General features: G+C 44.4%; 1 protein-coding gene across 2 annotated transcripts in view; it reads left to right on the plus strand.

The window, feature by feature from the left end:
• The window catches only part of LOC138970651 (cell surface hyaluronidase CEMIP2-like), a 51,076-nt gene that overhangs the window by 24,560 nt on the left and 11,516 nt on the right, over nucleotides 1–15,000 (plus strand). For both annotated transcript variants that reach the window (XM_070343116.1, XM_070343115.1), the window contains exons 16-23: nucleotides 319–461; nucleotides 2,302–2,373; nucleotides 3,582–3,770; nucleotides 4,397–4,631; nucleotides 9,169–9,387; nucleotides 12,483–12,591; nucleotides 13,515–13,635; nucleotides 14,280–14,447. In XM_070343116.1, the coding sequence (XP_070199217.1) occupies nucleotides 319–461; nucleotides 2,302–2,373; nucleotides 3,582–3,770; nucleotides 4,397–4,631; nucleotides 9,169–9,387; nucleotides 12,483–12,591; nucleotides 13,515–13,635; nucleotides 14,280–14,447 (1,256 nt within the window). The remainder of the gene's footprint in view (nucleotides 1–318; nucleotides 462–2,301; nucleotides 2,374–3,581; nucleotides 3,771–4,396; nucleotides 4,632–9,168; nucleotides 9,388–12,482; nucleotides 12,592–13,514; nucleotides 13,636–14,279; nucleotides 14,448–15,000) is intronic.

Raw genomic sequence — 15,000 nt, forward strand, 5'->3', positions numbered from 1 at the left:
CACGTGTAGTTTGCCTCAGTGTTGCCAAGGAAACGACATGGAAAGTAACTCTTCCGCAACACTTAAAATCTTGATAAGAGTTATCTCCCGAAATTCATCTTTAATAATGGTGCATTTCTTAGGTCATTTCTTTTTCCAATCACCCTGAAGAAGACTTGGAATTGGTTTTATATATTATGCGTATTTTGGTTGTGCTTGGCTGTCCAGAGTGAATGTTTCGCAAACCGCAATTGTCAAAACAAATTCCCAACCTTGGGCAATGAAATATTCTGTATTCTGTATTCTGAACATCGTCAATTACATCGTGTTTTGTTTCAGAGTGGTGTGTTCGTGGACGGCAAGATCTCGACAGGGACGGGCATGGAGAACAAGGGGAAGGTTCCAGAGAACGGGGTCATCCAGACGGAGAACGAGTATGACCCTCATAAGCGTGGTTCAGCTGTCTGGACGGACATGAGCTAGTAAGTAGGGGGGGGGGAACTCGCGCGCGCACACGCACACACAAAAACACACGCACTCACGCACGTACGTACGTACGTACACACGCACGCACGTACGTACGTACACACATACACGCACACACACACACACACACACACACACACACACGCACGCACGTACGCACGCCCGCACAAACACACACACACATACACACACGCACAGACCCTCGCACAGACCCACACACACACACCCACACCCGCACACACACCCACACACCCACACTCACACACACGCACGCACACACGCACGCACGCACGCACACACACGCACGCACACACGCACGCACGCACGCACGCACACACACACACACACCCACACACACACACACACAGAGGCATGGGGAACAAGGGAACGGTTCCAGAGAACGGAGTTTTACAGACGGAGAACTAAACGAGTACGACCCTCGTAAGCGTGTCACAGCTGTCGGGACGGACATGAGCTAGTAAGTAGTGGTTGTGGAGAGTGGAGCTTAGGGGGGGAGGGCGAATGTTGATTGAAGAACGGGCGGGTCCGTGGCACAGTCAGTAGCCCGCTGGATTTTAAACCAGTTCGTTGCTATCGGTAAAAAGTCATGGGATTGTGTGGATAGATAGGTTAATGAACAACAAACCAAACAAACAAGCAAAAACTATCTATGTTGGTATTTGTCACATTGCCTTCACTGCTGTAACTGTTTTGTTTTGTTGTTATCAGAAAAAGAGGTGGGGCATTTGAGAGTAGGTCCATTTGAATGTGCAAAGACAGACCTATAATACCCCTTTCACAGGCTAATGTCAACAGATTCTGGGGGGGGGTGTGAGGGGGGGGGTGGGGGTGCAAATCCCTCAAGCAAGCACTCCCGACCAGGGCATTGACCCTGGACCCCATCAATGTACCCCTGTCTCATTTTCGAAGCCCCCCCCCCCCCCTCCTCCTACCACCTTCTCATACACTATAGGTCCAGATTTGAATGTTCATGACTTTGAAAAAAGGACGAAAGCTTTCAGTCGGAGGGATGCATTTTACGCCTCAAAACAGTTGCATGCAATTGTGTTTTTTATTCTCCAAGCATAAACAAAATAATACATTGCAAATTTCATAATGTCCCAAAAATGAAAGTGCGATGGAATGGTCTGTAAGTGCTGATGCTGATAAAATTCCCGTAAAATGTGTCCGTTAAACATATTATTTATCCTACATACGTGAGAGAGACACTCGTGAGATAATAATCGTTCAAATCACACGTGTGTATATCATGTAAATGAGGTCATGTCAAGCAAGTCTGGTAGGGACCTGTTTTTCCACTGCTTATGATGCCAAAGTCACCGAGACAAACCCCATTATAGATATAAAAAAAAAATTGCGCTCGCTAATTACCCTCGATATTTTTTTAGAACTAACACGTCACGCCACACTTTCAGAGTAACGTTTCTTTGGTTTGACGTAATAGATTGCATGAGGCTTTGGAAGAGATCGAGGTTCCAAAACAAGCGTCTTCAATTTAGCTGCCTCGACTGCGGGCCATTTTCAGTAAAATACACGTAAGTACAGTATGTAGGATAAACAGAATACTACATGGCTTGCTGTGTCGTACCAGATTTACACTAGTTGCTTTTTCAAATAGTGAACAGCTCGCTTTCGCTCCCAGTTCAATATTTTAAAAAAAACAACTGGTACGACACAGCAAGCCATGTAGTATTCTCTATGTTCAATAGACACATTCAACGGGGGTTTTAATATCCCAATCACAGTCCAGTTCATCGCACTTTCATGTTTAAAAAATGCACAATTTCATCATTTGTATTTTCATATATAAAACAGTGGCACGTACTACAAGAATGGCAACGACAACCTGTGGATCAAGGGAGGAAATATCAAGATCTCCTATTCTGCGTGAGTAGTAATAGCACACTCCTTCATGAGAAAGCGTGAGCGTTTTATAACTTTTTAATTCCGATCTCCCAGGTCAACTTATGTGCAGACCTGCTAGTGGCTTACCCCCCTTCGTGTGTACACGCAAGCACAAGACCAAGTGCGCACGGAAAAGATCCTGTAATCCATGTCAGAATTCGGTGGGTTATAGAAACACGAAAATATCCAGCATGCTTCCCCCGAAAGCGGCGTATGGCTGCCTAAATGCCGGGGTAAAAACGGTCATACACGTAAAATTCCACTCGTGCAAAACCACGAGTGTACGCGGGAGTTTCAGCCCACGAACGCAGAAGAAGAAGAAGAAGAAGAAGAAGAAGAAGAAGAAACATGTTAGTGTGAAAGACCTGTAAATGTGACCCTCCACCACGGAATGAGTCGCGTGTCACCTCGCGCGGTTCTGCGCTGGGCTTAATATAAGTCCGGGGAGTGTCTGGTAACAGTGTGACGGTCACCTTAGTCACAGGCTTATAACTCGAACAGTTTTCGCTCTTTTCTAAAACGGTTTTCACCACTGGATAGAACATAAAAATCTCGTTAAGAAAATGTAAAAATATGAAAATCACGCAAAGATGACATGCGACTCATTGTGTGGTGGAGGGTCACAAATATAAAAACACCACGAAAACTTAATTTGAAGCAAAGAAACATACTTGGATCGGTCCTGCATGACAGCATAGGTTGAGGGACGTCAAAGATAAACATAAACTATTTGAGTCAAATATTGCTAATCTGCAAAGAAAGAAGTCAAATTTGGGGGATCTGTCCAGGGGGAAGTCTGTACTGATCTTTCTTTCTTTATTTGGTGTTTAACGTCGTTTTCAACCACGAAGGTTATATCGCGACGAGTCTGTACTGATCTTTGGTAACGTTCAAGACGGTTAGCAACGGAATCAATATATATTTTATATAGTGTCGATATGTGTACTGTGGTGTTAATATCTCATTATTTGCCGGGAGGTGGGGGGGGGACGTGACATAATTATCCAAGCAGTATACGATAACAGACATGGCAGATATGTTTGTTGCGATACATTTGTAACAGTAATCATATTAAAAGTTCTTTCACAATAGAAGATGCTTGCACAGGATATAGAAATAGGTATTCTTATGGTAGCAAGGTAGTGATTTCTCTGCTGAAAACAACGACTTTGTTCAATTGTATTTTGCAGAATTGCCGACTCACCTGAAGGATTCTCAGGGGGGACCACTCTGTTCAACTCCGGAACGGAAGTGTACAAGAGCATCTTCATCGGGGAGACTGAGAACAAGGGGATGGGGGTGAAGAGATCAGTGGCTCCTCCCAAAAAACAGAGTCACAAAGTGCTGTACTACTTCGACCAGTCGTTTCCCGGACAGCCGTAAGTTTCTATGACATTTCTTATTTGTATCATTGGAAGGTCTCATTCAGGACAAAGCAAAACATTCCCAAGAACGTCGAGGTAATGTGAATGCTTTGTTTTGTTCTAAATTAAACGCTCCAATGGGCGGGGATGTAGCTCAGTCAGTAGCGCGCTGGATTTGTATCCAGTTGGCCGCTGTCAGCGTGAGTTCGTCCCCACGTTCGGCGAGAGATTTATTTCTCAGAGTCAACTTTGTGTGCAGACTCTCCTCGGTGTCCGAACACCCCCGTGTGTACACGCAAGCACAAGACCAAGTGCGCACGAAAAAGATCCTGTAATCCTGTAATCCATGTCAGAGTTCGGTGGGTTATAGAAACACGAAAATACCCAGCATGCTTCCTCCGAAAGCGGCGTATGGCTGCCTAAATGGTGGGGTAAAAACGGTCATACACGTAAAAGCCGTGGGAGTTTCAGCCCATGAACGAACAAACGCTCCAATAATTTAACCTTTTTGGGTTTTTTAATTCTTGATTTGGAACCAAGGTCCTACCATCATCAAGAACTGCTTCTTTGGCAAGTACGACTCCAAGTCGTGGTGCCGGGAGTATGGTCCCGCGTAGTTTTGTCATCTTTTCTACCAACAGAACTGACAGCCTGACAGCCATTGGCCTGTACCAAGGTCCTGTCATCATCAAGAACTGCTTCTTCGACAAGTACGAGACCAAGTCATGGTGCCTGGATGACGAGTCATCCACAGAATGTGATGACGATGAGCTGTTGACACGTTACGCCGGGGCCATCAGCTTCAAGCGGAACACCAACTACCCCTCTATGACGTCATCCTATGTGGAGAACAACCTCTTTGGCTACTGTGACAACGTGAGTGTGTCGTTGTTGATGGAACGGCGGCTTAACAGGTATGGGAGATTGCAAATGTTATCGAACTCTGAGCGTGCATTCACATACCCTAAGATGACGAAAATGATCAGGACAAAATGAAATAATAATAATAATGAGGAAATTAGAAGCTAAAGATGAGGTTTGAGAGCGAAAGTGATTATTTTGTCAAAACTCCATAATACTAGACATACACATATCTCTCTCTCTTTCTCTCCATCTCTCTCTCTCAGTCTCTCTCTTTCTCTCTCTGTCGCTCTCTCTCTCTCTCTCTCTCTCTGTCTCTCTCTCTGTCTCTGTCTCTCTCTCTATCTCTCTCTCTCTCTCTGTCTCTCTCTATCTCCATCTCTCTATTTCCATCTCTCTGTCTCTCTCTGTCTCTCACTGTCTCTCTCTGTCTCTGTCTCTGTCTCTCTCTCTCTCTCTCTCTCTCTCTCTGTCTCTCTCTCTGTCTCTCTCTCTCCTCTCACTAGAATTGACCTTTACAAATCAAGTCTTTCTTATTCTGGCGCCTTATTGTGGAACTCCATTCCTGATTTGATTAAAATGCAATTCAGTGAAACTTCCTTCAAGGAACTGTACATGCTGTTTCTCCTGGAAACAAATAAATAATTATGTGATAACTAATTATTACATCATTGTTTGATATTCATAATGCATTTTGAAATGCCTTTTTAATTTGTTGACATGTTAATTATATAAATTGAATTGTAATTAACTTAATTTCTATGTTTTCTTGTTATCAATCGAGTTACCCTCAATGGGCGAGGGCCGGATGAAAAAAAGCATGTATACTTTGCTTATTCTGTTACTCTCGATAAATAAATAAAGTTCAAAGTTCTCTCTCTCTCTCTCTCTCTCTCTCTCTCTCTCTCTCTCTCTCTCTCTCTCTCTCTCTCTCTCTCTCTCTCTCTCTCTTCTTCTTCTCTCTCTCTCTCTCTCTCTCTCTCTCTCTCTCTCTCTCTCAATCTCACTCTCTCTCTCACTCTGAAGACACTGTGGAATCTGGACAAAGATGTTATATACCTAGCTGCGTATATCCCTCCCCGAACTTCACCGTACTATGATACCTCCCAGGCCAAATGTCACATTGAACAAACTGAACTATGTATGTTAGACATGTTAGAAAGGTACGGAGAAGTTTACATCATCCTATGTGGGGACATGAACGCAAGAACTGGGTCCTTGCAAGCTATTGCTGACTCAGAAAATCAGCTAGACGACCCGTGCAACCATCAAGTTCTGTATAGCCCTTCTCGATTGTCAGAGGATCGGACAATTAACACGTTTGGCTGGGAACTCTTGTCGTTATGTTCTAGTTTTGGTCTGTGTCTGCTAAATGGTTTTTGCACGCCCTCTTCGTCTAAGCATTTTACATACATATCCAGACATGGAAATAGTGTAAACGACTACTTTATCATCTCAGAAGAGTTATCATCCCTCTGCCTGGGCTTGACCGTCGAAGAGAGAATTGAATCCCCCCATATGCCGCTATGCTTAACACTTACAGGCCCCACTAACAAGAACACAGGGCAAACAGAAAACGAAACAAAGAAAGGGGTACGAGTTAAGATGTCATGGGATACACATAAAGAACATGAGGTAAGAGAGCTTATTGACTCGGAATCATTCGCTGGTAAACTCGAAGAGGCGGGGCAGATGATAAGTGGGGATATTGATGGATCAGTAAAGTTGTTCAACCGTGCCCTTAAGGAGGTAACTAAGCCAATGGAAATTACTGTTAAGAATGGTTCTGTTTCGGTCGGTGAGAAAAACAAATGGTTTGACTTTGAATGTCAACAGCAAAAAAAGTTGACACGAAAAGCTCTTCGAAGGTACAAGAAAAACAAGACAGCTCTTGACATGGAGAAGAGAACAGATACAATCAGTTTTAAAGAATGTGAAAAAGAAGCAGAGCGGTGTAAAACGGTATATTTAGATGAAAGGAAGAAGTACAACCAGCTGCTGAAAAATAAAAAGATTACATTTAAACAGAACAAAGTGTCACTTTTACTTGCCAGCATTCATGACCCCCAAAGCTTTTGGAGGGAAATTAGAAAATTCAAGAGAAAGGGAAGAAGCTCGCCTAGCATTAGTAAAGATGACTGGTTTAACCATTTTAACGGCGTGTTTAATAATTTAGCTGCTGGAACGACTCCAGTTCAGCAAACCGAGTTATCCGCGGAAGAGGTCCCGGACCTCGACATGGACGAGCTAAATAAAGATATATCTGAAGGAGAGGTAAGAGAAGCCATTAGAGGGCTGAAAAAAGGCAAAGCAACAGGTATAGATGAAATCCCAAACGAGTTGCTTCGCATCGCAGGTGATGATGTTACTACTTACCTGGTAGAGCTTTTTAACAAACTGTTCCACACAGGAACATACCCAGCTGAGTGGGCCAAAGCCATTATTCACCCAATCTTTAAAAAAGGCAACGATGAGAACCCTGACAATTACAGGGGCGTGTCGCTGCTAAGCTGTGTCAGTAAACTGTATACTGCCATCATTAACAATAGATTGACTAAGTGGGCTGAAATGAACAATGTCATGTCTGAGTCCCAAGCTGGATTCAGAAAAGGGTATACGACAGTGGACCATATTTTCACGTTATATGCAGCTGTAAGCAAGCAACTTAAACAACACAAGAAACTGTATGTGGCCTTTGTGGACTTCCAAAAGGCGTTCGACACTGTCAAAAGAGATGTACTATGGAATGTACTGCTCAAGATCGGCATTGGGGGCAAAATGCTTCAAACACTCAGAGCAATGTACTCAAACGTATTATCTTGTGTTCGGTGTAACTCTGACTACACGGCCTTTTTTGAGTGTATGCAAGGTCTCAAACAAGGATGCTTGGCAAGCCCAATCCTGTTCTCTTTTTTGATTAACGAACTTGCGTCTGAAATGATTCTAAAAGGGAGGCATGGAATTCAACTTCTTCCGGGTGAAATTGAACTATTTATCATGATGTTTGCTGACGACATAGCATTGCTTTCAGTGACACCGGTGGGACTACAAAACCAGTTAAATATATTGCATGAAGTTGCCAACAGATTAGGTTTAAAGGTAAACAAAGAAAAAACAAAAGTGTTGGTATTTCGCAACGGTGGATACTTGGGGAAAAACGAAGCCTGGACATTTGGTCACGACAACATGTACGTTACCAACTCGTATAAATATCTCGGCTTAACCTTGACCACCAAAGTTTCCATCCAACGATGCTTTGAAGACTCTATTGTACGAGCTAAGCGTGGTGTTATCGACATTTTTAGAGTTTTGTGGAATATTGGATGTTATGATCTAAACCTTTTTTTCACACTCTTTGATACACAGATTACCCCCATATTGCTATACGGTTCAGAAATGTGGGGTTGTTTTGATTGCTCTAACATTGAAAAGGTACACATGTTCGCATGCAAACGGATAATAGGTGTTTCCCCCCAAAGTCCCAACTGCATGGTATACGGAGAACTCGGTAGATTTCCCCTATCAGTCCTCGCTGCTACCAGATGCGTTAAATATTGGTTGCGGCTAAATCGCCTCCCCAACACAAGATATGTAAAAATGGCCCATGTGATGATGAGGAACATGGCAGACAGAGGGACAGACAATTGGTCCGCTAGGGTCAGAAACCTCCTATGTGAAAATGGGTTTGGACATGTGTGGACGTACGGCTATGTCGGCAACGAAAAACACTTTATCAAGGCTTTTCAACAACGCCTAAAAGACTGCTTTACCCAGAACTGGCATAGTAAGCTAGAAGACAGTGAGAGGTATGACACATACAAATTGTTTAAACCTGACTTTGGAAGAGAAAAGTACCTTGACCAAATAGACAATCCATATATCCAAAAAGTGTTCACAAAACTCAGACTTGGGGTTTCACCCCTGATGTGCAACAAACAGAGATATTCTGCAAACGGTTCCCATGTTTGCCCACTTTGCAGATACCCTCACGAAAACGAGCACCACTTTCTTTTTAAGTGTCCAGTATACTCTGATATAAGAGAAACTTACCTAGGAAATGTCTTTGAAATCGGTCAACTAGAAAACTCGTCAATGCAGATACTACTAACCCAAAACAAAAGTAGGTTGTGGGCACTCTCCCGGTATACATTTTATGCATTCAGGCATCGACAGCAACTGCTAGGCTAAAATGAATGTGTGTAAATGATTTTCGATCGCTATGTTCCAACCCTTAGCACTGTATTATGCACTTGTTCTTACTTGTTTGTGAGAGAGTATACATTGAATGGAAACTCTACTCCCCCCTTGTACAAACACAACAGTGTGGTTTACAATAAAATTTCTGAGTTCTGAGTTCTGAGTTCTCTCTCTCTCTCTCTCTCTCTCTCTCTCTCTCTCTCTCTCTCTCTCTCTGCTTGGTCCATTTCAATTGTCTTGTCGTCGCTAGTTTTCTGTAATTTTGTGAATATGCTAACTTTTTGAAGATGTCAAAGACTCTCTCCGCCCTCCCTCTTATTCTCACTCCCTCCACAATGTGACTGTTTTTGTTCAGGATGACGGAAAGCACTGGGTGTTCCACGGAGCAGACAACACAGGCGGCTGGGCGTGGAAGGACGGCAACAGGATGCAGTACTTCTTTGACAAAGACGGCAAGCTGACGGGCACGGTCAACGCGTCTGTGGTCAACGACATCCCGCTCTACAAGGGGCCGGAGTGTCTGGAGCGTCACGACTGGGGCGACCTGCTCGTCTGTCCATATAGATATGTCAAGGTATATGGCAAGGGAGACTGTTTAATGTAACTTGGTGTTTTGTTTTTACAGTTTTGTGCTGTGCTGTGCTGTGCTGTGCTGTACTGTGCTGTGCTGTGCTGTGCTGTGTTGTGGTGTGTTGTGGTGTGTTGTGGTGTGGTGTGTTGTGTTGTGTTGTGTTGTGTTGTGTTGTGTTGTGGTCAACGACATCCCGCTCTATAAGGGGCCAGAGTGTCTGGAGCATTATGACTGGGGCGACCTGCTTGTGTATCCGTATATAGATATGTCAAGGTATTGTATTGTGTTGTGTCGTGTCGTGTCGTGTCGTGTCGTGTCGTGTTGTTGTGTGGTGTGATGTGTTGTGTTGTGTTGTGTTGTGTTGTGTTGTGTTGTGTTATGTTGTGTGTTGTGTTGTGTTGTGTTGTGTTGTGTTGTGTTGTGTTCCTTGACATGTGTGCGTTCAGTCGTAAAAAAATAAAAGCAGTTCCAAGTAATATGGACCTATGCACTGTATTCGTAGTTTGGATCAAAATATGACATTTGACACAGATCTCGACAGTCATCGTTCACCTCGAACGAACGGGAAAACTGACTGTCTCTATCTGTGACAAGTTGGTTAAAAATACAAATATCATTTATGCTCCCCCTCCCCCGACAACAATACATTTTAAACTTCTTTTTTTGTAAATCAAGACCTTTGACAAAATTTGAAGCAACGAGAGTGGGAAAACGTGAGCTGTTCAGCACCTTCTTCATTTTACAGTGATAGACCTAAAGGTAAATAATTTCAAACACGGTGACTGCGGTGTGAACTGAAAAAGAAAAGAAACTGGCATCTGTCCCGCATGGACTTTGGTTGAATGCACGTTATAAAGCAAAACAGCAACAACAGCAGCAGCAGCAACAACAACAACATCAACAACAACAACAACAACGACAACAAAAATAACAACAACAGCAGCAACAATAATGACAACAACAACAATAGCAACAACAACAGCAGCAGCAGTAACAACAACAACAACAACAACAACAACAACCAACACAATTTACTGTGAATCATGTCACACCGTATACCGTGGTTGCACTAGGCAAATCTGTCCGAAGCGGTTGCACCCTTACTTTACTGTCCGAAGGGAGACACGCGACGTACGTTTCTGCACAAAATCACCTGTAATTCCTCACAAATGACATATCATCACAAAACTACCGTTTGTACTTTGGCCCAAGGTGTCATAGCATCATATCATCGATTTGTTTCATTGCTTCAATGTATTTGTGAACGTTGGCCTTCAAGTATTTACACATTTCAAGCGCATTATGTGCAAATTTTGACTTCCCGCAGTTACTAGGGAAATTCAAGCACATGAGAAAGGCTACGCGCGATTGTAATGTGATCTATGGTCATTTCTTGACATCTGGGTCAGATGATATGATTTAAAGTGGTGCAGGAGCGTCATATTTCATGAATCTGTGAAGTCATTCAAAGATTTGTCGGTTGCGCATCTCCGAAGTGGCTGGTTGCGCATCTCCGAAGTTTTAGCTTTGTTTCGGTTGCGCACCGCCGAAGCATTTCCTTAGTATTTTGCCTACATTATGCTAAACAAAATTAATAATGTTGATCGTCAGCGCCCGCCCCAATTTTGGGGGCCGCCCGGAGGATTTTTTTTATTTGTGTGTGTGTGTGATTTTCATGCTCCAAAGTGACATTTTCGCATCTGACAAGGCATGCACATGAATTCAGTGCAATGTTGTGTGTACGCGTGCGTGTGTGTGTGTGTGTGTGTGTGTGTGTGTGTGTGTGTGTGTGTGTGTGTGTGTGTGTGTGTATGTGTGAGTGAGTGTGTGTGTGTGTGTGTGTGTGTGTGTGTGTGCATTTTTCCGTGTGAGCATTTGTCCTGTGAGCAATTGTCATACAACCACAAAATGCAACAAAACTTGCTACGGTTAACCGTGGACAATTTGTTATGCGTCTTAGAGGAAAACGTGTGTTTTGGGGCTTGACCAAACAGGATGTTTAAGGATAACCTGCTTGTGTGGTTTTCTTTTAACAGATTTAGCTTCATAACTTATTGTTAGAAAAACGTCAATATACCTGAGCCTGCCCTGATCGTTTGGCCGTCTGGACAGCCAACCGCTATTAATTTGCTATGCACCTAAGAGCAAAAGTTGGTCTATTTCACCTCTTGAAATAGAATCCTGAAGGGAAAAACGCTGACGCGATTTTTCCCCGATTTTTAAAAATAGAATTATACAGTAATGATTACGAACAAAGTGTCATTTCTAAACACACTAACACTCTTTCCTTCAGAATCGTGTTTGGTCAAGCCTAATAAACGACTTTTTGCTCTTAGCCATATAAGACTCCTGTAGAGAGAGAGAGAGAGACAGAGAGAGAGACAGAGACAGAGAGAGATGAGAGAGAGAGACAGAGACAGAGAGAGAGAGAGATAGAGAGTGATAGAGAGAGATATATAATATATTGTTTACACCAAATCGGCACAGACAAGCAGATAATTATATGATTTTCCATACCAATTTGGAACATACCCAGAGGCGGACACAAATAGATTCCTGTTTATTTCTTTGAAATATCTTCGGCGGTGTGCAACCGATTGCTTCGGGGTGTGCAACCAGAAGAACAGAGAGACTTCGGAGATGCGCAACCGACAAATCTTTGAATGTCTTCACAGATTCATGAAATATGACGCTCCTGCACCACTTTAAATCATACCATCTGACTCAGATGTCAAGAAATGACCATAGCTAGATCACATTACAATCGTGTGTAGCCTTTCTCATGTGCTTAAATTTCCCTAGTAACTGCGGAAAGTCAAAATGTGCACATAATGCGCTTGAAATGTGTAAATACTTGAAGGCCAACGTTCACAAACACATTGAAGCAATGAAACAAATCGATGATATGATGCTATGACACCTTAGGCCAAAGTACAAACGGTAGTTTTGTGATATGTCATTTGTGAGGAATTACAGGTGATTTTGTGCAGAAACTTACGTCGCGTGTCTCCCTTCGGACAGAAAAATAAGGGTGCAACCGCTTCGGACAGATTTGCCTAGTTCAACCACGGTATACGGTGTGATGTGCTTGTTTGCAGTTGGAGCTGCTCGGCAAGGGAGGAAACCTCGGAAAAGACATTGCGAGTAACTACCCTTTGATCATTCGGCGAGATGACAAGCCCTACACCGAGCCCTTCTCTATCATGGGTACGGTGTGTGTGTGTGTGTGTGTGTGTGTGTGTGTCTGTCTGTCTGTCTGTCTGTCTGTCTGTCTGTCTGTCTGTCTGTGTGTGTGTGTGGGTGTTCAGGGGCGGATCACATCATTTTTAAGGGGGGGGTTTCCAGATTTCTTTTAGGGGCAATTCGACGACGCGAAGCGTTTAATTGAGGGCGCGAAGCGGGCATGCCCCCCCCCCCCCCCCCCCCCCACCCCCCACCCCTTCCCGCAAAAGGGTGATAATAACATGGAAAATGAAGCAATCTGGTGCAATCGGAGCCAAGAAACTTCCCCTAATACACCTTCCAAAAAGTACATTTAGGAAGTCGACTTGGAAAAAAACAAGAAAAATCGACTCATCCGGTTGGTGCAACCTGAGCCAGCAAATTTCCCAACTACCTTCTGAAACTGTCACTTAGAAGACAAAAGCCGGGTTCTAGGGGGGATACAAATCATGGAGAATGGAGCAATCTGGTGCAATCTGAGCCATCAGTTTTTCTTTATTTTCAATGTTTCTAATTTTTTCATTTTTAGGCTAGGGGGGGGGGGGGGCGGGTTCTGGAAACCCCGGAAACCCCCCTGGATCCGCCCCGGGTGTTCGTGTGTGTGTGTGTGTGTGTGTGTGTGTGTGTGTGTGTGTATGTATGTGTGTGTGTGTGTGTGTGTATGTATGTATGTATGTATGTATGTTTGTGAGTGTGTCTGCGTGTGTATTGTGTGTGTGTGTGGGGGGGGATTCTCTGATGTTGTGCGATCCCGTAGCTTCTATAATTTTTTGCAATCCTAGAATTTCTGTAATTTTTGTCTTTCCTGGTATGTTGGGCGACCCTGTAATTTTTTTTTTATACTCGGCTATCACGTGATTTTGTTTTGCTAAAAGATCCTTTCACTTCTGTAATCTTGAACTTTTCAGGTGAAATCCGGAACGAGTATTTGCTGCGGACTCACCGGTCTTACGTCATTGATTTCAACGACACCCACCCCAAGGCCGGCTTTCCGTCGGACTACAAACTCTTCGGTTATGGCGTGGAGAGGTGAGTATGGCGAAACAATTGTGCCAAATATGCGTAGAAGGAGGATAACAAAGAGGGAAGAGGGGGAGAGAGGAGGGATGGGGAGAGGAGGGGGAGAGAGGAGGGAGGGGGAGAGGAGGGAAGAGAGAGGAGGTATGGGGAGAGGAGGGGGAGAGAGGAGTGATGGGGAGAGGAGGGGGAGAGAGGAGGGAGGGGGAGAGGAGGGGAGAGAGGAGGGAGGGGGAGAGGAGGGGGAGAGAGGAGGGAGGGGGAGAGGAGGGAAGAGAGAGGAGGTATGGGGAGAGGAGGGGGAGAGAGGAGTGAGGGGGAGAGGAGGGGGAGAGAGGAGGGAGGGGGAGAGGAAATGGAGGAGAGTGCGTAAGGGCGTTGTATTTTGTCAACTTCGTTGGGCCATGCACGACTGATACACTCTTTCGAAGTGAAATCTTTGACGTCAAAAGCCAAAAAAAGTTCGAAAAGACGTCATGATATCAAAAATAGCGTCCAGTAAAAATGGTGTCACTTTGTCGCCCAAACGAAGTTTGTCTCCGTAACTTCAACATATCACCAGTAGAAAATGATTCGTAAAATCACCGTCAGGCTGTGCATGTATCGGTATCATCTGTCTTTAATACTCAATATCTATTTTGTACTGTATTTTGAAGACAAGACGTGGTACGCGTGGGTATCTGCCAGCCGATGGACGTGGACAGCTTTGGCATCATGATGGACTACCCAGTGGTCATCCGAGACAACGCCACCTGGGCGGACAGTCTTGACCAGCTGGACGCAGATACCACGGGCAACGTCTTCTTCCACGACAAAGCCAATGGGTAAAGTACTGATGATAGTTTACACAGGGGGCCGGGTAACTCAGTTGGGACAGCACTGAACAAGCGATCCTAGGGTTACGGGTTCGAATCAAGGCCAGGACCGTCACGGGTCTACTTTATTTGCTGACTCAGAGGCGGTATCCATGTCCCACTCCCGTGCCACCGCAGTGGCACGTAAAATACCTCGGGCATTCTGCCACAAGTGCAGGTGGCTGATTTCTCCCAAACATGCACACACCTGGGTAGCTTGCTAGCTTGCTGGCTTTCCGCTGGGAGGCAGCAACCCGAATTGCCAAGCAATGGGATAGTAAAGTAAAGTAATTGAAATGAGAAATGAAATCGCGCGAACAACTGCCCGGCACCTTCTGGGCATGGACTGGATCAGATGCCGGATATCTTGCTGTGGGATGGTGTCCCACTCCTCCTGAAGTGCCTGCAATAGATCGCGGTGATTTGCCGGCGCTTCTTCTCGCCTGCGCACACGTCTGTCCAATTCATCCCAGAGGTGTTCTATCGGGTTCATGTCTGGCGACATGGATGGCCAGGGAAGCAC

This window comes from Littorina saxatilis, linkage group LG7 (assembly GCF_037325665.1).
Source record: "Littorina saxatilis isolate snail1 linkage group LG7, US_GU_Lsax_2.0, whole genome shotgun sequence".
Lineage (NCBI taxonomy): Eukaryota > Metazoa > Mollusca > Gastropoda > Littorinimorpha > Littorinidae > Littorina > Littorina saxatilis.